This window comes from Pempheris klunzingeri, chromosome 9, assembly GCF_042242105.1.
Source record: "Pempheris klunzingeri isolate RE-2024b chromosome 9, fPemKlu1.hap1, whole genome shotgun sequence".
NCBI classification, from domain to species: Eukaryota; Metazoa; Chordata; class Actinopteri; order Acropomatiformes; family Pempheridae; genus Pempheris; species Pempheris klunzingeri.
In genome coordinates this window covers 7,984,178-8,007,176 of record NC_092020.1, presented here as the reverse complement: position 1 = coordinate 8,007,176, position 22,999 = coordinate 7,984,178, and the positions used below count along the sequence as shown (strand labels likewise).

Below are 22,999 nucleotides of genomic sequence, written 5' to 3'. Positions count from 1 at the left end.
CACAAAGGCTTTCTCTTGTTAAAGTGAAAACAATAAATACTTACCATGAAACTATTTTTAAATCTCTCATTATGTAGCTTCTCAGAATGCAACTGAGTGTGGCTAAGACTCATTTCATCTTTCAGCAGCGGTCCTCTAGGGATGGTTTGTAGGTCCCCCCCCACTTTGTTTCCCGGCTGAATTATCCCAACAAACACTGGATGAATTGTAATAACCGTGGTGGTCCCTGTACCTTTTATTTGCGTGCCATCGTTGGTTTAAAATGCTCATTTTGTTCCGATTCCTTTGATTCATGACACCAAAGCAGAGCCTCACAGGGACCTCGCAAGCACGACCGTATTGTTTGACTCTCGTCTTGTTCGGTCACATGTTACCACACTATCCTCTCAGGCGCTTGGAAGCGTTTTCTCTGGCTGTTTTTTTTTTTTTTTTTGTCCTTTTGAGCTTGCCAGAGCTTTCTACCATCACATTGTATGACAAAGGTGATTCTGAACAGCCAACTATTTAGACTGCTGCCCATTTTGGTGTTATTCTGTGATGCAAGATTTCAAAGAAAACATTTGCTGATGTATTGTAAATGCATAAATGTCTAGCTCTTGAACAGACTGTTTCTCGGTTTTCAGGAAAGATCTATAGATAGATCTGTTCATTGCTCCCAAAATCCACTTTTTAGGGTTTTTTTTTCCCCCAGTGGCTATTTCCTCTGTATTCATATGCTGCACATGTAGATATTCTGTACACGTGCCGCAAACACGCCAGAGCATGAACTCAATCCGACCTAATATGCTGTACCTCAGTGTTGTGCAAACCTGCTGCAACTGGTCGCCATCCTCCCGCAATCTCTTTGAGACTTCATTAAATGGGAGCTGCCTTAGACTGAACGCAGACGTGATGATGTAATCGAAATGCTAAACGGTCCCACCCAACCCTACAGCTCTCTGTGATCGGCAATTCATCACCGGCTCATCTCAGCCTAATGAATCCAGACACTGATTACAAGCCCCCCTTCAAACAGAAAACACCGGCCCTTCTGACTCAATTTCCTCACTCGCGTTGTCAAGTCGCAACTACAAAGCGGCTCGCACTTCTCTCCAGCGGGCATGTGTTTAATATTTGATGTGACGTGCTACTTCTTAACGCAGACACCATCATTGTTTTTACTGATGTGGAAACTCTGTGTTTGTTTAGATTAGGAGAAAAAGCATGAGGGGCTGATTGGGAGGAAGGTGAGAAAGACATTTGGTGGTGATATCAATTAGATTTAAGCCTAATTTGAAGTGTAAAGATGGGAGGGGTTGAGAAAGAGGAGTGGAGCATTAGGAAGGTGCGCTTAAATAAGACAGTTATAGTACTGGGATTCTCGGTGGTAGCGTAAATTTGATTTTAATACAACAGGGCTGGAAAAGGAAGTGACAGGACGGAGAGAGAGAGGGAGGGCGAGACTGATAGGGTAATTAACAGAGTGACAGATATACTTGACTCAGAAATATAGGTTATAAGCACTTTATTGAGGTATTCAGGACATTGTTGAATGGTGATGAGGGAGGCAGCGCCAGAGATAGAGAGGTAAGGGAGTCCAATGTACTTAACTGAGACATTTAGGTCAATTTTATTTTCGCTGCTATAATTAAACATATTTCATTCCAAATTTGTAGACAGAATGAGAGGCATATAACAGCTTTCAAATTGAGCTGATACTTCAAGTTCAAGACTTTCCCCCAGTAGGGAAATTTACCAAGCTGCAAAGTCATTTTTAACCAAACTAAAGACGTGAATGAAATACAGAAGCATTTATGGCGAATAAGAGGCAATAAGATACAGTTAGATGCAATAAATAGGAAGTACGGAGAGCCGTGTGACACATTCAAGTGTCAGAATTAAGCGTGTTTGCAGCACAGGGGATAAGTGCTTCAGCCTATTTGATTAAGCCACGATTAAGTGGTCACCCATAGGGAGATGCTCAAGTGAAACCACACAGAAACCACAGTTTTATAAGCATTAGTGACAGTGGTTTGCAGACCGTAATCCTTACAGTTACACTAAAGCTTGTCCTGTGCACTTCTTACTCCCTGGGTGACAAATATTGCTCCTTCATCACCCACTTTGGCGTCCACAAAAAGATATTACAACTCTTCAATCGTGGTGTTGCATATTTTAATGTGAAGAACTTTGCAAACCCCTCCGTAACTTCTGCGTCTGCTGAAACTGACGTCAGCGTGGCAGGTACGTCACCAGCTAGTGACTAGTTGGGGCGAACATAACTCACCTTCAGGCTGAATGAATGAAGTGAAACTAAATATTTCGGTCTGGTTGTCATGTGACATTTTGAATTCAGATTTGTGAATTAGCTGAAATCTACATATAGAAAAAGAAAGTCCCATGGCATTTGTTTGACATGTAAAAAACATCACTCCATCCTCATGCTAGCAGGTTTACATGTTAAAAATCTAAAAAGCATGTTCTTTAAATTTGACATTAATTAAATTCTAAACAGACAACCTTATGGAACTACAATTCCCTATGGACACTTCCCTTAACAACTGAGTTGGTGTTCTGATCCCTTTAAGTCCCTATGTTTTAATTCTTTTGTGATTAACAGAAATTCTCATGATGTTATTAATGTCTTATCCATGTAAAAACATTTATTCACTTTAGTGTATTTAGAATTTTCTTTATCCTTTAAGCTTTAAATATCACAAGCCGCCAACCTTTGACCTCTAATGAGAGACTAAACCGGACTGAGCACTAAACTGGGCACTGATTCGCTGTAGTTTTTCTGAACATCCCCCGTTCAGGACTCAGAGGATGTCAGGTTTTATGTCATTTTTCGTAGCCGTTAAGACCTTCTGTAACCATGTCACACTTTGGCACCAGATAATCTTTTCGGGCCATCGACCTAGCCAAGCCTCAGATCACAATTTCCCTTCCAAATGTCAGGATATAAAATGGCCTCATGATCCTATATTGTGTCCCAAGCCTCACAAAAAGACATGAGAAAAGGCTCGTAGAACTCTTAACTGTTCCAAAGACGCCGATGCCTCTGCTGAAATATGTGCATTTATTTGAGATGTAGAGGAAAACGCTACCACTCATTGCTGGCGTGTATGTACAAAAAGACAAAGATACGAAACAGCAGAGATTCACAGGGACAAAATGCAACAATCATGCAAGTATTGATAGCTAAATATTCCTTTAAGTAGACTTGTTGGATTTTAGCATATGCAACAACTGAATAGTTGCCACGTTCCAATTAGAAGATGATAGCGACAATAACACAAGTACAGCAAAGACACTGACTCAGAAATAACAGTTACGAAGCAAAATTGGTGTAAAGATTAACATTAGCTTCTACTAGCCACCATAAACAACTGGTCATACCAGACCACACAAGGCTGCAGCAGCAAAACCTGTGAGTGCACAGAATTGAGCAAGGGCATGTTTAAGTGCGTATGACTTCAACTATTTATTCATAAGAGAAAGAATGCGTAGTGAACTGTTAAATAAAGTTACACATATCACTTTAAGTGCCACTCTGCTGCACTGTACACAAATCAATCCCACGTTAAAAGAAAGACTGGGTCAAATCACGTACTTCGAAAACAAAATAAAATAACATGGCTCTGTGGAGGGCTTCGTCAGAAAGAACATTTCCTTCAGGGAGTTTAACCATGAGAATGTCTGGAAAGTACAGATCGAAGGCAGCACTTATCAGACACTACCTGGGCTGGGACCCAACGAGTGGGCTGTGGAAGATTAAACTGAATCCCTAAATCGTTTTGCACAGACAGTTGATGGGTTTTAAGTGGGGGAAAAAAAAGTCTAATTTAGTTTGAGGCTACAGGCTGTGTGGTGCTGCCAAAATATTTAAATGCTCCTGTAATGGAAGATAAACAGCAAAAAACCACTGTAGGCTAGCAGGTTAGTAGCCCCACAAAATGGGTCATTTTAACAGCCTTGACATTAGCCCACCACGGCGCCTGCTTGGAAAAACAAAAACAATCTTCCCAAAGGAAAGGCTGAGACATGATCTGAAATGTGATTCACTCTAAAATAAAGGAATACAAGGATTAAAATTTGCATTTATGATATGTATTCAAACTGTAGAAGAAGAGATCGCCTCTTCTTCTGGGCTTGAAAAGCAGTCAAATCGCCGAGACTCGGTATGAAGTAGAAAATCCAAATCACGCACAAGTCTTTCATGTGGACCTCATTTTGAATTACTTGACTTCTGAAATCTGTGTAATAGAAAAGAGAGTGACCTTTCTTTTTCCTCTGTGATTATTGAGCCTCCACACGATGGCCCATTTCTCTTTTTCCCAATTCCACATCACTTTGCAGGATCCTCGAGGGCAACAGAGCCAGCAACCACAATACTTGACTAGTTTTACTGTAGTGAAATTGTTTTGTTGTGATTTTCCCGGAGTGCAATTTTACAAGGCTATGCGTGTGCATCTGCACCACTGACTACATGAGCACCACTGCTACACACAGAGTACACTGACTCAAGACCTATGAGTCATTGTGTTTGTCTAATGTTCTTGAGCGTTTCTTCCCTTGCCATCACTAATATGCTGGTGGAGAAAATTGCTATGTGCATTAGTCATTTTGGTTGAGAATATTTTAACCTTTACTCGCAGAGAAAATGTTGCATTTCTTTCTCACTTGGTTAACATGGTTAAACTTGCACTTATTGCTGTAGTGGTCCTGCACTTCACAACTGTTGATTGGCAGGAATTGTTTTGAATTCCTTTAAATAAATTCCTGTCTTAAACTCTTGAATTTGTCTGTTCATGGACGACATCTATCATGCAATGAACAACTACAACTCATGCTAACCGCCCAGTTCTTCAAATTAATTGGAATCCGGAACACGTGTCCTAAACAGACTTACCCAACACTGGTCCTGTGGCCTAATTCAACAGTATTCTAACAAGAAAGAAAGTACAGACTGTGTGCTAACGGCAAGAAGTCCTCATACGAACAAGCAGCCGAACAGGCTTTAACTGCCCTCCAGGACAACTTAAATGAGCATTGTTCTGTTTTTCACCTCTATTAGCAGAATCACATCCTTTGTCACATTTTTTTTTTTCCGAGTTACAGTGAGGCAACCAAACTTGGCCCGGTTATGGGCAGGGAAAGATTGTGAACGTGGCTTAAAGATGACCAAAGTTTACTGTTGGTATGGAACAGCTCAGAAACTGCAGTCTCTGGTGTCTAATTTGTACTTTTACAAACCATCCACCGTTACTTCCTTCCATGAGAGGTTTTGCAGCACTGTAACAATGTCAAGCGGCTCCTGCCTTTGCTTCTGAGAGATGACAGGTCATTATTTGCATGGCCAAAAGGGGGTCACTTACCAGGAAAACATGGGCTACAAGCATTTGAGCAAATGAAAGATGCTGATTTTCACTATTTTGACAGTTAAGTCTAGTGAATATTTTTACTCATGTTTGATTCACTATTGTATTTTTTTTTTTATTTCCTGTTCCCTGAGCAATTTTTTAGATGCTTCATTTCCATATTGCACTATGACATCAACAAAACACATCAAGGATTAATATATTCATAAGGGGTATATAGGCTTTTGGGACAGATCATGAATGTTGATTCTACATTTATGGCATACTAAATTTTTCATAAATACAGACTGCTTATGTTCACATCACCGTCGCCGTGGAAATGAAAAAGTAATGTGTGAATTACAGTAGACCACGGTATCGCAAACTGGAGGTGTGTCAGCACAGGTGTGCGGCGAGTGAAAGCACAAATATTACTATAAAAATGTAAATGATCAGTTAGATGTACAATGGTAACATGATCCATGAATAGAAAAACACACACGTGCTATATTTTATGGCTGTTTAGTTTAATTTAACATGACATCAAAACACACCATCTCATTCTCTGATACAGGTTAAAGGACCAGTCACACCAGCCAAATTCTAACATTCAGTTCAATTTGGTAGTGCTAGAGGCCTGGTGACATTGTGACTATTTGAAGATGGACAATGCATTTACACTTCCTCCCATCATACCTCCCATCATGGCAACGTCATTTGGAACCAGAGTCCGCTCGCAGTGGTGGGCGCTGGAGCTGTGGTGCCGAGGTCCTGGTTAGGATTAACTGTCCATCATGACATCACAACTCTTTGTTTTTAACATCAAAGTACTAACAAGGAACACTTGAACATACATCAGTGTGATAGGAACTACATAAAATGTATATAAAAAAAAATATTTCACACGTACTTTCCTATTTTAGATGTTTTAGCTTCACTTAGGGGGATCCGTAATATTGTCCACCTTTTACATACAGTCTATGATTTGCACCGCTACTGTAAATAGCGAGCTAATTGCTTTCCAAGCTTCTTTCTATATTTTCTGCACTGTGCTGTTGGCTGCATGTGGTATTATATCCTCTTAAGTGTACGTCAATTCTTTCACTATCGAGTCATTGAAAGAAAAGCTAGCAATCACTCATGGAGCAATAAGTTCACACACAGTTTAATCAAAAGATGTTTTTTTTTTTTTTTTTTACCACTGACATCTGTCTGTCTGTGGAAAGCACAGCAGCTTATAGTTTGACTGCAGCAGTGCTTAACAAAATACGTTTGCTCCATCCATTTTGGACTCAAAGGTCAGGATTAACAAGACAATTTTCCGATGGTCAACGATGGCATGAAATCACATGTGAAGTTTAACTATGTGTCAGCACAGTACGGATTTACATCACCCTTGCCAAGCGTCCACTGATGGTTTTGATTCCTGTCAATTGTGTACCCCTCTTCATGTCCTGAATAAAGGAATATCAAAATCACTGCCAAGACAAAACAATATAAAACAACTTCACAGCTTAAGTTTTCATTGATTAACTGTTAATTCTTTAAAAAAAAAAAAAGATTACAATGTTTATCAGTTATAATATTACAAATGTTATTACTGGAGGTGCTGTGAGTATTTTGGCCACCGTATGCCTCAGCAGCAGTGAACTCCAGCATCAGAGAAGAAGAGAACTGGCTCTCTGCCTACGAGCTACACTTATTGGCTCACAGCCTCTTTGCACAATGGCTCCTTTCTTTTCCCATACCCTGTCTTATATCATTATCGCCATGTACTGGGGAAAAGATAATGATATGTACATCTATTCAACCAGGGTGACATGCCTCATAGGGAGCCACTGAGTAGACAATCCCCCTTCTTTCCTCACTCAAACTCTCTCTCCTCTTTCTTTTTATCCCTCCGTCTCCCTCAGCAGACATGGGGCATTTGTTATTTGTCCCCTAACCTACTATGTTTTCTCTCACAGTGATTTATAAATAGGGCGCTGCTTTGCATATCAAAAGATACTGAGGCAGGGAGAGAGAGAAGAGAGAGAGAGAGAGAGAAAGGGTGCAGAAATGGAGAGAGAGAGAGAGAGAGAGAGAGGGAGGGAGAGACAAAAGAAGTTGGAGAGAGAGAAAATGAAGTTTAGGAACTCAGGTGTCTGTGGCACTGTCACTCATGAGTGTTGATATAATGGATAGCTGACTCTACATTCACAGAGGTTAGGGATAATTTAGATAATGATGGTATTTCCTGGTATGTGGGCATGTAGTTTAAATTTGACCGCATAACATGATACTTCATATAACATTTCACTAAATCAATGAACATACTGTTTGCTGTTTCCAAGGTCAAAGCAATTTTAATTTGAGGTCAACTTACTTCCATAATGACCGAGCCAACTCCACCCACTCATGAAGACGGTGTGTTATGGTCCAACGTGTTTCAGACTGTTTGCAGCCAATGAGCCCTAAGGTGCTCAGATTCACGGGAGGTTCATGAATATCTTCAAATCGAATGCAAGTGCGCAAACTCGATCTGCCGATGAAGCCCAAGCGACGGCTGTGGAACGAGTGAGAAAGAGGGCCGTGAGTTAGGATTGTTGTGTCGATAGACTGACCACATTACACCTTCCTCATGTAACTGCATTTAAAATAGATGTACTCCAGTTAACTTATTGATGGGAGCTGCTGAATGTCAATATTTTACCAAAATTGCATCATGCATCAGTTGCACCAATACCGTTTGTATGTCTATTCATCAAAAGCCTGTAAGTAAAAATTACATATCCACTGTTGCCCATAAAGTTGGATTGTTCAATTGTTGGTCAATTGTTCAATACCCCCTAATTTAGTTAAAGCCTGAATACACAGTGTGCAAAGGTTCATTGTGGTTTAAGTTTCACTGTGATTTGTTTGGAAGAGTTTGATCTGTTCTGATTGTTCTGCCTGCTGCCGTCTGGCCGTCGGTACCGCAGCATCCCAGCCCGCACCAGCAGGCTCAGGGACAGTTTCATCCCCCAGGCCATAAGACTTTTAAACTGCCCATAATCTGCACAAACAATTTTGCACTGCCCTATTTTGCACCTCTATTTAATTATTATCTATTTAGCTGTACATTTTATTTATTTTGTTGTGTATATACCTTATTTTAATATTACTTACTTACTTGCCGGTGTGTTTTTCTTTAATGATACTGTTAGCAGTGTTACCAGGAGCCGGAGACAAGAATTTCACTGCCAGTGATTGCTTCATGTAACTGCTGAGCATGTGACAATAAAGTCTTTGATTTGATTTGATCAATAAAGTTGAGAAGATCTACACTTTATTTATCAAGAATAAATCACATTGTCACAATCATTTCATGAGAAGAAGTAAAAAAAACATTTTATATCAACTTTATGGGCAACAGTGTATTTATGTACATATACACGTGTCTACATATTTCACATTTGAAATGTAAGACATCACATATGAAAACAACACAACATGTATTATACTATGTGAAATTCACTGTAGTGCAAAGCTTATGTAAAACTCTAACTCATCACGCCTAGCAAGGCCTCTTAGCTGTTTCTGAAAGCATCTTGTGTGCAGGTCTCTGTGTGTCAGGCTGCACCTGCACGGGTTCTGTTGACGTGCTGGTGCATTTTAGCGCGTAACGTTCTTCATTTACAATCCAGGAAGAGTTTTATCCTGGTTGGGATGCTTATTGCTCCCTTGTTGTCCAGGTTAATGGTAGAAAACATGCTGGTTCGTGTCATGCTTCTGCACAGTCTTACCTCACTGGCAGGAGCACACAAACTGGTCAGTAGACGGTACAGCAAAATGGAGAGCAGGTTATGAAGCATGAAACAAGAGTTTATTTTCATTGACAAGGCGAATTAAGAACAGGGCAGGGGTCTTTATTTCTACCACAGAGGGGATTTTTCACACACAAGAGACACCTTGTTTATTACGAGCATTAGGGTAACACAGGATAACACCTTGTCCTGTCTTCTCCCACTTTCTGTGTGCCAAAAAAAAAAAAAAAAAAAAGAGAAGCTGTGATGAAGCCGTCATCCATTTCAATGACTTGCTCTTAGTCAGTTTAACCCGGGAACCATTTATCAATATGATGCTGTCTTCACAGTTTGAGTGATAAAGTCGTGTCATACACGTCATTTTCACTGGAAGGCATGAAGCTGCAAACTAACACTTGGACGTCTGTTACTGTGTGACGGACGCGATGTGCTGCAAAATCAAAGGTGAGCTGGGCCTCAACTTTTTTTCCAGCCATCCGATGACACAGTGAGGCATCGACTGATCACGTGTTTGTGTTTCACCATGTCCACTCCTCTTGTCTCTGCCTGCAATCCCTGTTCCAAAATGCACATTTTTTTAAACGCACAATGGCCAGTTTGAATAGTGTGTCGTTGAATTACCTGATGCCACGCTAGCTAACGTAATGGCCACTGGGATGCAATGGGGCTGCAAAATGTGATGCTAAAATGGGACTCAGAGATGAACCAAAAGCATGTAAGCACTTTAAGTAACTTTAAGCTTTAAGAAACGTGTAGTTTCCATCATGAAATACTGGCGTTGCAGCACAAGATGGTACTATTTTCATTCAAATGCAGATAGTAGGCGCAAATGCTGGACCTCCGTAGAATCCGTATTTGCTGACCGGTCGCACAACTCTGAGTGTTAATGTGCACGTTAACAGACTATCCTGAAACGGGACTCAACCGGGCTGTGACCCACTATCAGAGCACGGCGCACATGTGAACTGTGCCTCTGTGCGTTCACGTGGAAACTGGGGCCGAGACTGAGTCCGGGCTGAGCAGCAGGCCGAGCCCGCCGGGACGGCGAGGTGCATCTGAGCCCAATTAACCTCTGTCTATATCTTTGTGCGTCTCTGTGGACGCAGGAGATGAGCCTCGGACTGAACCATGACAGGCTCACACGGTGAGTACAGAACCCTGAAAAGACATCACAGACAACTGGATACTTTCTAGACAGTGATTTATTTATTTATTTATTTTTTCACAGAGCAGTTTGTGTGTATTTAACTTTATTCCAGATCCCGTCTCCTTCCCTTCCCTCTGCGAGAGGCTAAACAGTCCCTCTATGCTCCCCCATGTCTCTGTAACTCAGTCTCTGCATATTCTGCATTGCTGTGAGTACACCTCAGCTGTTTGTAATAAATAGGGGAGCACCTCACGACATGGTGCATGCTGCTAAATAAATAATGAGCTATCAAACACTGCCGATTTATGTAAAACAAGCCGGCGTTTTGTTCATTTATTTTCCTTTCAGCGGTGGTTGAGAGAGTAATGGGCTTCACACTCTGCTCGGAACAGGGTGTCACCGTCGGTGTTAAAGCTGTCCCTCTGTGCCGATAACATGCATTCATTCTGCCTGAATTATTACACCCAAATATCAGAGTCACTCTTTATTTGGCTCACCAAAAAACTGATGCTGAAAATTATTGCAACTGATTATAATGTGTCAGAATGATTTGGAAATTCTTTCATACACCTTTAAAGAGTTCTTAAAAAAAGGTTCATCTTAATTTGTGGAGTTGGGTTACAGAGCCTGTGGAGGAAGCGTAGCTGCATAAAGACTTACTGCGACATCTCTTCAGTTTTCCGATCCCGCTTTTAACCCTACTGTCCCTGCAGCTGCGGTCGGGTTGCAGGTAACGGTGACAAGAAATCTTTTTGTCATTTTTTTTTGACACTGACGTGGTTTTTAATGACAAGAAGAAAAAAAAAAAATCACGTTGAATCTAACATTTCCAACCCACAGTCGGCACCAACTGGTGTCGGGCCTCGGCCTGATGCAGTCACATCACACTCGACGTCAAGATCTGCACAGACAAAGGTGGTCTACAGCAGAGGTTCCAAAGCAGGAGATCATTACCTTCCTTTTCTTTGTTTCACTCCGCATTAGCCAACATTTTACTTCACTGTGACCCTTTAAAAAAGAAGCAACGTCTATGTAAAACCATCCAGCGCATGTTGAATATACTAGAGTTGTGAGCTGCTAAACTAAATAGTGATTTTTCATTTGAGGATTGTTGACTCTGAATATAATTTAGAGATCGGATTAAAGGAAAAAATAAAGATTGGAGAAACAGTTATATACTGCAGGGACGTGTGTATTTATTTTGTAATTTTCCTTTCCTCAAATCAACCCAAGAAATTACAGTCACGCCGCTAATTTGCAACAACAAACATACATACGCTTTCAAAGACGCTGCCCAGATTACTTTCACTATTAATATAATGAGCATTTACGATGCATTCTGTTTGTTTTCCTGCAACATCTCCGCTTGCAAAACAACATGAGCAACCCAAACATGATTGGCTTTTTCACGGTCACCCTCAGTCACTGACTGCACTCGGTTAAGGTCAGAGTAGAACGTGGTCTTGGTGAAACAGTGGAGTGACTTGAAGCACGAGCTACAACATTACTGTTATATTAATGTTACTGACCTAGACACTTCAGCAGGGCTCCTCCGCACTCGTGACTTGCTGGTTATCTCGTGACTTGCTGTTGTTCCCTGTGGCACCTGGTGAATGCGGTTTGGTTGGATAGAAAACTTAGCAGCTATAACAGGTTATAATGTGTAAAGTCTGGCCAAATAAGGCCAAGACAAGGTTCTGTTATTTGTATTATTGTTTATTCAGCACTCACTCATGTAAGAATTTTTTTTTAAAATAATTTCTTATTCCTCTTTTCCACAGAGCTCCATTTTTTTGTCTAAAAGCTAATAAAAACTCATCAGTATGACCACACTGGTTGATTTAGAATCAAATGAATGAATGAATGCCAGATAACATTCACTTCATCAGCATCACTACTATTACTTATATAAAAGTGGATACAGTCGCATGTTGTTAAATACATGTTGATCCTGGACTAGTTGTGTTTAGCTTTCGATGTGGTCCTACAACTCAAAGTGGGGGAAGTTGGTAGTTTCAAACATGTATCTGCGAATTTAAGCTGCTCACTTATAACTAACTTACCTTCATGTGTGCAAACTGGTTTTGTGACACTCACACTGGTTTTGTGGCATGACGGTAAACAGAAAGATCTAGCACACACCCTGCGTGTTTGTCTCACATGAGGACATATGGATGCAGTATATATGTGTGTGTAAATGTTCCACATATCCCCATGGCAACTGGGGTACACATAGTATAGCCCTTGAAGGAAATCACAGCACCAGTGCACACCATTTATAATAATTCACACCTGAAAATAGTCCCCGACAAATGCACTATTAACTCCTGCTTGTGTAACATTTGCAAGAAACTACATCACCCAGCTGTTTTAGGGAGCTGACCAACCTGTAAAGAGGACTGCGCTCACGCCTTAGTGACATCTATGTGACGAGCAACGCAGTGTTTTTAGTGAAGGCAGCGCTTGTTGTCATCACATTCTCACCTCTATTATAAAAACTCCCCTCCTGTACCTGCACTACACCACCAACAGCGGAGTTAAACCTCCAGATTAGAGCAATAAAATCCCGGAGATCTTAAAACTCCATCATTTTTCTGCTCATTTCATAACCTGCAGACCTGCAGGGTGAATGAAAGACTGCAGGCCTCGCATGATAAGTCTTGTCGATGGAAACCTTCCAGCCAAGTGCGCGCCTCGTCTTTCCATCACTGCGCTACTTCCATACACTCTTCGTTGCAGGCCGGTGGTTTTGACCTGCCTTCCTCACACCATGGGGTGTTAGTTTGGTTTCAGAAGTGGCACAAAAAGTAACAAGGCTTCGGATAATGAATGCTATTTTCAACATTTTACTTTATGTACATCAATTATTACATTTCTTGAACTAATGCTAATCTGATAATGCTGTGTAAATTGCTGTATTATTATTATTATTATGAACACACCGGCATCATGTAAAATCTCAGTACGTTTTTGTTTAAAGAAACCGTAGTTAATGATAGATAAATAGTGTTTGCACCTTAACTGAGATGAGCATTAGCTGTTAATCTGTAGAATATTTTAAGACAATATTGAGAGTGAAAATATAGATAGAAGTGTTTTTCTTTCTTTCTTTCTTTCTTTTTTAATGTGCAGAGGAGTTTGGATTGTTTTTATACTCTTGACTCCTGTCGACAGAGTTTCCACCTATCAGAGAGGTTGGGCGGTAGCAAAATTATATTCCACTATACGCTCACCGCTTCTCCTTAAGCTTCTTCCTGTGAGCGCGGCGTAATAACTTAAAGCGACTCAGGTGGGCATATCAACATTTTTACCACCATTTTTTTTCTTTCCCCTCATCAGGGCTTTCACGACTGGACGGTGAGACGATGCTGGATAGAAAGACTGAAGTATGGATTCTGGATCTGCTCATCCTCCGCAGTAGTGGAGATGGAATAGCCATGTCCTGAGCTGAAATGAGGTCCTTACCCTTACAACTTAGGGTCTAGACTTTCTTCCTTCGGAGTAAATCATATTTAGAAACTCTAAATGAGATATTCTAATTATTTTTATCAATCTTTTTAAAGCGAATGACACAGTTGTCACACTGAATTTCAATGAAAGAAAAGAAAAAAAGGAGACAAATCCTGACTTTTTTACAGGCCTCTTTATAGAAGCAAAATGAGTTTTCATTTGCTCTGTAAAGAGAAATGAACCGGCTTCATTTCCAGTATCAGATTTGCATCAGTGTTAGTTTTGCATCAGTGCTGCTGCTGGAGAAACTGCTGCAGCAGGACAACAGGTGCGTGTGATCTTAACAGGCCGCGGCCATTGATCGACGAGCGTGGCAACGTGCCACTCTGCCGAAAAAATCCATGAAACATTATTAAAATGAGGAAACGGAGTGAGCAGGCCTCACCTGAACAGCATTACCCATCTGTGTCAAACATGCAGTGCAGTTACTTTTCTGTCCAGGTGGGGGCGACACATTAAACACTAAATTCACAGCACAGGAAGACATTCCCAGCAGTCACACAGAGGCTGTAAGGGACAAAAGAAAAAAAAAAAGCAAATGAAGGGGTACGACACGAGAATCTCTTTAAAGCACATAATAAAACGCTTTATTTTAATCCAACAAATGGGATTAGAGCACATCAGATTCAAGGTTTTTTTTTTTTTTTTTCCTGTGTTTGGACACAGGAAGCAGAGTCTCAGCCACATGGCCAGACTACCAATGACAGCTGAGACGGAAGCACGGGCCCTGCCAACTGTCTGGCTCATTCTCTAGTAGGCCTGCTTCCCTCAGGCCACTCACAGCCAGTGTAGAAACATGTCCAAGGCTGTCAAATATCAGCACACTCAAACACACACACACACACACCTACAGTCACACATATAAATCTACACACTGGAGGAGGAATGCTTCATTTCACGGAGGTGGCGGGGCTACTTTTGAAGCTGCTTATAAGAGCTCTACCACTCCCTAGTTTGCATACATAACTGTGAATCAATCAATCCAGTGAATGGACTTTTTTTTTTTTTCTCTCTTCACAAATACCCAAGAATAAATTCCACGACAAGGCTGCTGGATTCAGCTGAATGAGAAATAATTGAGACTGAATGTTCTATCAAAACATGATGACTTACAGTTTGAAGGCGCTTTAATTACCAGCTGGCTCTGTGAAGTGGAGTCGGGGGGTGGGGGTGTGTGTGTGTGTGGAGGTATCAAAGGAAGACAACTGTGAAAGCATCGTGAATACATTTACAATTCACCACTCAAGACAGTCCACTTGCCTTAATATGTACACTTTTTTTTTTTTTTTTTTTATTATTGTCATAATATGTCAGCTACAGATGAAACATTACGTTTGACTACGTGCTTTCCAGGGGCGCCATAAATATCACCGTTAATGTAACGGCTACAAAAACATTAACCTCCGGGTGACGTTAAATGTCAATCAAACGTGATACAGCAGATTGATGCCGTCTAAGCATGTTGAATATTATGAACTGCTTCCTCCTCCGTGGGCTTCAGTGGCGTGATTATGCACGAAACACTGTCAGAGGCTGTAGATTTCTTTTTTTTTTTCTCTCTCTCTCTCTCTCTCTCTCTCTCTCTCTTTTTCAGAGAAAGGTCAGTAAGTGGATCAGGAGTTGGGACTGCTTTGTCAAATTTCAGTTCTGTTTGGTTCAATTAATGCCTACCAAAAGAGCACAAGACGGCATAATTGTGCATATTAATGGCCGTAACAGCTGCGATGTACCAGACTTTGTGCACTGAATTCGTTCTTTGGCTCTGCACCGTAATAAATTCAGATGAATTGTACTAATCGCTCGATAAAGCACACTATGAGTTCTGCAACTGGAACCTAAAAAAAAAAACAATGCTTTTGCTGCTGACTGAATTGCGTCATTTGAAATCAGCAAATGAAGACTGAACATCAGACAAAATAGCTTTGTGTCTTTGAGTGCTGATATCTTCCAGAAACATCGAGAGGTAAACATTTCTAGGCACTAGCAGGAAGCGTTAGAAACACAGTGGGATGACAGGTTATCAAATCAAATGATAAATCACTATTAGAAAAGCATGTAAAATGTTACGTTGCCACACGTCAGAACAGTAAAGACACACGTTTCGAGCTTTAAGTTGCAAAATCATGACCAAATTATTACAGCATTCAATTCTTACAACAGATTTTATTTTGAAATGTTGAAATAATGTGTGTGTGTGTGTGTGTGTGTGTGTGTGTGTGAGTGTGTGTTGGTGGTGGGGGGTTAATCCCACCTGCGCACAGTCAATCATTCTATCAACCGAGGGGGGGGGGGGGGGGGGCTTGTGTAGCATCATTTCCACTGGAGATCACATCCACCCTTCACCTGCTTGCGCCACCGTCATAACCCACTACCGTGAAACGCACGCACGCACGCACGCACGCTGCGGAGCTGCTGCTTGCTTGGGTGTAATCCATACTTCCCATCTTCCCTTTCTCCAGCCTGGTTTTATTTGTGCGTCACTTGGCTCCGTCACCTGTTGCAAGAGGAAACCAGAGGTGAGGCTTCCGGTGAGGCCGAACACTGCCAGATTTCAAGTCCGACTCCCTTTACTCCCGTGGGTGTCAGCCGGATGGAGGAAGACGCGCGGGCGCTGCCACTTCACTGAGCCAGGGAGTCACATAGATGGATGGATAGATAGATATCTTCTTTAATTGTGGAGATAAATAGGGGAAGCAGGGGTGTAGCCGTACCTTAAGGCGCCCATCTCACCTCCTGACCGCCGCTCCGCCCCTCCACTCTCCCCTCTTCCTCTCCTCTCCGCTCCGATCCCTCCTCTCGTGCAAAACACACAAAAAGAGATTAAATTGTGAGTCCCTTCCGCCTCTGATTGACTGATTTCCCACATACTTCTCCCCCCCCCCCCCCCCCTTGCAGCCCGTCTGACTGCAGCACTCTTGAATAATAACCACCACCAACCCCCCCCCCCTCCTCCCTCTCTCACCCTCTCTCTCTCTCTCTCTCTCTCTCTTTCTCTCCTCTATTTAAAATGCCGCTCACAGGCGCGCTCCCGTGCCCAGTTTTAAGCACACACACTCCCCCCCCCTCTCTCTCTCACACTCTCTCTCTCTCCATTCGGACCTCGGGGACGCGCCCAGGTCGCGTCGCGCAAGTCAAGTCCAATGCGACGACTTGGCAGGTAAAGCTGCCCCTTCAACACACACACACACACACACACACACACACACACTCACTCTACGCTTTCCAGCAGCTTTGATCTTGATCCCCTCGGAGGTTACACAGGGAGGAATAAAAATAAAACAGGTGAGAGCCTAAAAAAAAAAAAAAAAAAGTAGGATAATAAGACGATCATAACAAGCTGTCAGAAATACAGCCAAGAAAGTGTGCGCTCCAAATAACGGACCTGTTCCAAGGTCTGAAGTTTTTTTTTTTTTTTTTCCTTTTCGGCTCTATGTGAGCAAACCCCCTCCTTTCCTTCCCTCTCTCTCTCTCTCTCTCTCTCTCTCTCTCTCTCTCTTACGCTCTCTCTCCCTCCCTCCGTCTCTCTACATCTCTCTGCATTCTCCCCCTTTAGTCGTGTGGGAAGCTCAGTGAATGCGGCTGCAGAAGGAGCCAGCATACTTATGCGCCTGACACGGATACTGTTCTGTCTTACAGGGGGGGGGGAGAAACACAAGCTTGCTTCCCTCCGTTTCAACTCCTTCCATTTCCTCCAACTGGATATTTTTTTCTTGTGTGTGTGTGTGGCTTTTTTTTCATTTATTTATTTATTTTTTTAAATCCAAACATCTCCTCTCCAAGTTTATTTCGATGACATTCGGTGCGGACGGTCGGGAGGACGCGGGAGGAAACGCGGAGTTTCCAGCTCCTCATCTGCACCGCGGCGGACTAAAAGCTGAATAACTGCATTATTCATTTTTACGCACCGGTTTCTGTTGTCCTGACTTCTCTCTCTTGTTTCTGTCCGTGCTTTTCCGCCTTTTATTTTGACGGGGTGAGGGAGCTTCGGTATCGCCACACAGCCTTCTTTTTACATCCGTCCCTTTTTTTTTTTTTTTTTAATATAATTCCCTCCTCAGATGGAGACCGAAATAAGCGTCTCTTCTGCCGCCACGAGCGAAGAAACTGCTCGATGAAGAGAAAATAAACTGTTTTGCACGGAGTCAGACCAAAGGACTGGATTTATTCTGCCCCGATGGAAAATAATCTACTGATACACACAACCTGATGGGAGCGTTTTGGCTGCTTTCGCCCTCTGAAGCATTATCCCGGTGCGCAACTTCGCTCGAAACAAACCAGTATTTATTCATTGGATCGTTGGGGGTTGCTGAGCCGAGCTGAAGCCAGACGCACGGTGCTGACCATCCCGTCTCCCCCCCCCTTTTTCTTCTCTCTGCCACTCTTCCTTCTCCACTTCCCCCTTAGAAGCACACAACTTAAAGAATGACGGACGTATTTCAACGCATCACCGACCTCCTTGCGCCTTTTTTCACGCCTTGGAGTCGCCGGACGCACCGTCAAGATCTGTAAAAAAGCTGTCTGCCTCTCCCTCTCCCTCTCCCTCTCCCTCTCTCTCTCTCTCCCCTTCTCTCTCTCTCTCTCTCTCTGCCTATCTCTCCCCTTTGCTCTCCTTTCTTCCAGTCTCTCTTTATCTCTCCTGCAACTAAATGAATGCTCTCCCATGGAGGTAGCACAACCACCTTGGGGACCGAGCGACCAGAGGGGTGATTTTTCCAAGCAAGAGGAGCCCGTCAGCAAGAGACGCATCGGGTGAAATCGGACCTCCTCTCCCCCCCCCCCCACCCCTCCTCTCCTTCTTCTCCATCTCCACTGCACCCTCAACCCCCACCACCACCACCACCACCCCCGCCCCTCCCCCCCCCCTCCAGTTTGCCTGGCTCGGGTTGATATACAGTAGCCTGCATGGGGATATAGGGGTTGGAGAAACCTTGTTGCGCCCCTACACCTGTCTGCGTTCTACTTAAGCTGGGAGGACCGTTTGCGCACGTCTCCATCCATGTCTCACCAATGCTGCCCCGTGTCTCCAGAGGGAGCCGCATTCATTACCACCTCAGCGTTTGGTAAGTCTAATTTCTTTAGATGATCCTGAAGATTTTCTACATTTGAGGAACATTTCTCTGTCTTTATTCGGAGCCAAATGTGGGGGATAAATTGGTTGTCTGGGTGATATATGCGTGCCGCTCAAACCCTCTCAATATGTCAGCAATAGGCACAGTCCCATTTCTTCCTCTTCCCCTTGCTCTCACAGTTTTCTTTCCTAAATAACCTGAATGTGCTGCTTAGTGGTGGTGGTGGTGGTGGTGGTGGTGGTGGTGGTGCTGGCTTCAAATGAGACCCTCACGATAAAGAGAACTGCAGCCGTTTGACTTTGATTATGCTGAATATGCTGAGAGGGGAAGAATATACTCGTGCTGCTGTCTTAGACGTTTTCCAAGAGAGAATGCTTTATGCTTCGGGGGTGTCAGGATAAGACACATAGACGTGCAGCAGGTCGTGGATTTGAGTAATTTTCAGAGCATATGGTACTTTTCCTGCGGTACTGAATAATCTGCATCAAGCATTTGTGCTGTCCAGTGATTAGGGTGAATCACTGTGTCAAAGCCAAAGCTACTTATTGCAATGATTCTAATGGGATGTGTAATGAACAGAAATGTGCATTTTTAGCAGTGCACTTTGCATGTTGATATGTATTTCCAACGGGAGGTAACAGCATTATCTGGTTTTTAACTTTGAAAAGAAAAAAATGAACAGCAAATGTAAATATTGCAATTTCAGTATAAGCAATATCAAATATGCATTTTGATGGTTTGCTCTGTGTGTGTGTGTGTGTGTGTGTGTGTGTGTGTGTGGTTGTGTGTGTGTGTGGCCACATGCGTCTCTGGGCTTGTTTGCATATATGCACGCGTGTGTGTGTGTGTGTGTGTGTGAATGTTTGTGCATGCACCTGTCTTTTTTTTTTTTCTCCAAAGGTTACTAAATGGTTTTCTGGGGGAGGATTTCTAACCGGCGAGATGCTGCTCGTACTCCTGCTGGCAGCCTTTTCTTCTTCCATCTCCGGCTCCCTCTCCTCCTCCCTCTCCTCCCCGTCCATGTCAGACGGACCCCAGATGGCAGACCCATCCGCCTCGGACTTGATGGCCGAGACCTGCAGCGCTTGCTCCTGCATGTCGGTGGAAAACGTGCTGTACGTCAACTGCGAGAAGATCACCGTGTATCGACCCACGCAGCTCGTCCCGCCGGCCTCGTCCCTGTACCACCTTAACTTTCAGAACAACTTCTTAATCATACTGTACCCAAACTCGTTTCTCAACTTCACCCACGCTGTGTCACTGCAGCTGGGGAACAATAAACTGCAGAACATTGAAGGTGGAGCATTCATGGGGATGAGTGCGTTGAAACAGCTGCATCTGAACAATAATGAGTTGAAGGTGCTGCGTGCGGACACTTTCCTAGGGATAGAAAACTTGGAATATCTTCAGGCTGACTACAATTTGATAAAATACATTGAAAGGGGAGCATTTAACAAACTGCACAGGCTAAAAGTGCTCATCCTGAATGATAATCTCATACAGGCACTTCCTGACAACATATTTCGCTTTGCCTCACTCACACATCTGGATATAAGAGGCAACAGGATCCAGAAGCTTCCTTATTTGGGGGTTCTGGAACATATTGGGCGCATTGTAGAGCTGCAGCTGGATGACAACCCCTGGAATTGTACCTGTGATTTAGCGCCTCTCAAGGCATGGCTTGAAAACATGCCCTATAATATTTTTATTGGCGAGGCCATATGTGAAACACCAAGTGACTTGTACGGAAGGCTCCTGAAAGAAACCAACAAACAGGAACTCTGTCCCATGGGAACAGGAAGTGACTTTGATGTTAGGATGCCGCCAGTACCGCCTGATGGGCAGTCACCCTCCAAAATGTCCCCAACCACTGTGGTTCCATTAGCCACAAAAGTGCCAAAAACCACTGACTCATCTAAGATTTATGGCAATGGTATCGTGGCTGGTTTGCCCCCTTTTGGAAGAAATAGCCAGATTGTTTCCGTTCAGACACGGACCCCTCCATTGTTACAGCTGCAGTGTCCACAGCCATGCAGCTGTAAAGCCCACCCATCTGACTTTGGCATCAGTGTCAGCTGTCAGGAGAGGAATATTAAACATTTAGCTGATCTTATTCCCAAACCTCCAAATGCCAAGAAACTTCACCTGAGTGGAAATTACATCCGTGACATAAGCCCAGCTGATTTCCAAGGGTTTGAGGGCTTAGATTTGCTACACCTCGGCAGCAATCAAATAGCCACGGTCCAGAAAGGTGTGTTTGCGAACCTCACCAACCTGAGGAGACTGTATTTGAATGGAAACCAACTTGAACAGTTGCATCCAGAGATGTTTTTGGGCCTCTCAAACTTACAGTACCTATACTTGGAATACAATGCCATAAAAGAAATCTTAGCGGGCACGTTTGACTCCATGCCGAACCTACAGCTCCTGTATCTCAACAACAACGTTCTGCGGAGTCTCCCCGCCTACGTTTTTGCAGGTGTCTCTTTAGCCAGACTGAATCTGAAAAACAACCACTTCATGACCCTACCAGTGAGTGGTGTCTTAGACCAGCTGCGATCATTGACCCAGATAGACCTGGAAGGGAACCCGTGGGAGTGTTCCTGCGATCTTGTCGCCCTCAAACTCTGGCTAGAGAAGCTAAGTGATGGAGTAGCTGGCAAAGAGGTGAAGTGTGCCTCCCCTGTACAGTTCTCCAACACGGAGCTCCGCCTTTTGAAAAATGAGATCCTGTGTCCTAAGCTGGTTGCAAGGCCACCGTTTATTCTCACTAGCGCCACCCCTGTTCTGACCTCCGTGTCGCCTGCCGGAGTTGGCAAAGCACCACCAGGAGGGCCTGTGCCTCTCTCCATCATGATCCTCAGCATCCTCGTAGTGCTTATCCTTACTGTGTTTGTGGCCTTCTGCCTTTTAGTCTTTGTCCTGAGGCGGAATAAAAAGCCAGCGGGCAGGCAGGAAGGGCTCGGGAATCAGGAGTGCGGCTCCATGTCATTGCAGCTCCGCAGGCACAGCCACAAATCTGGCAAAAAAGGCTCCATCCCAGGAGACGACTTAGGAGGCGAGACTTTCATCCCCCAGACCATCGAGCACATTGGCAAGAGCCACACCTGTGGGATGGGACGTTCGTCAGACATGGATGCAGGGTTCAAGTTTGCAGACTCGCAGAGGCAGAAGATCATCCTCCGGAACAGCGCCGACAAGGATAAAGACTCACTTTCCACCCTGGAGCGCAACAAACGTCTCAGCACCATCGACGAACTCGAGGAATTCCTCCCCCACCGAGAGCCCAGCATGTTCATCCAGAACTTCCTGGACAGTAAAAGAGATTTCAACAGTATAGGGATGGGCGGATACGAAATCCGCTACCCCGAGAAAACTCTGGATAAAAAGATGAAGAAGTCGTCGCTGATAGGCGGAAATCACAGTAAGATCGTGGTGGAGCAGAGAAAAAGTGAGTATTACGAGCTGAAAGCTAAGCTCCAAGGAACGCCTGATTACTTGCAGGTGCTCGAGGAGCAGACTGCACTGAGTAAAATGTAGGGATTGTTGTGTTTGATTTAGTGCATTGATTAAACACGCATACACAAGCAAGTCAGACACACATGCAAGGCAGACAGACAGCCAAACACATCTGCCTTTCTCTGGTTCTTTCTGTCCACACACACACACACACACACACACACACACACACACACACACACACACTTACCATTCAGCTCCCCCTCAGATTTCTCGCTTTATGTCTTCATCTGCCTCTCTGCAGCCACACATGCACACACACACACACACACACTCCCACACACAGCAAAAAAGTGCCTTCTGGAAATCCATAATGACCAATGCAGAGATGGACAAAATGGCTCCACACCACAAAAGCTATTACTAGAATCAGTGTGGATCTATTTCACGGTAAAAGACCTTCTGGATTATCCACGCCACTACATGTATGAATCCCACATACATACTACAGGACATCCTAAAAAGCAACGAGGACAGTCATGTTATTTTTTTGCTGCTATTGAAAATGGGTACTTATCTTCTTATTTTTTGTTGTTCTTGTTGTTCTTTTCCTCCTCCTTTTTGTTTTTCCAACCAAATCGAAGGGTTTTGAAAACAGTGCTTGAGGAAAATACCTCGCCGTCTTCAACC

At 43.4% G+C, this 22,999-nt stretch overlaps 1 protein-coding gene across 1 annotated transcript; it reads left to right on the top strand.

Moving 5' to 3' along the window:
* Positions 1–19,756: 19,756 nt before the first annotated feature.
* Positions 19,757–22,390, top strand: slitrk4 (SLIT and NTRK-like family, member 4). The gene has a single exon (XM_070836973.1). It carries the CDS (start codon positions 19,793–19,795, stop codon positions 22,388–22,390), a length of 2,598 nt encoding a protein of 865 aa, XP_070693074.1. The 5' UTR covers positions 19,757–19,792.
* The last annotated feature ends 609 nt before the right edge of the window (positions 22,391–22,999 follow it).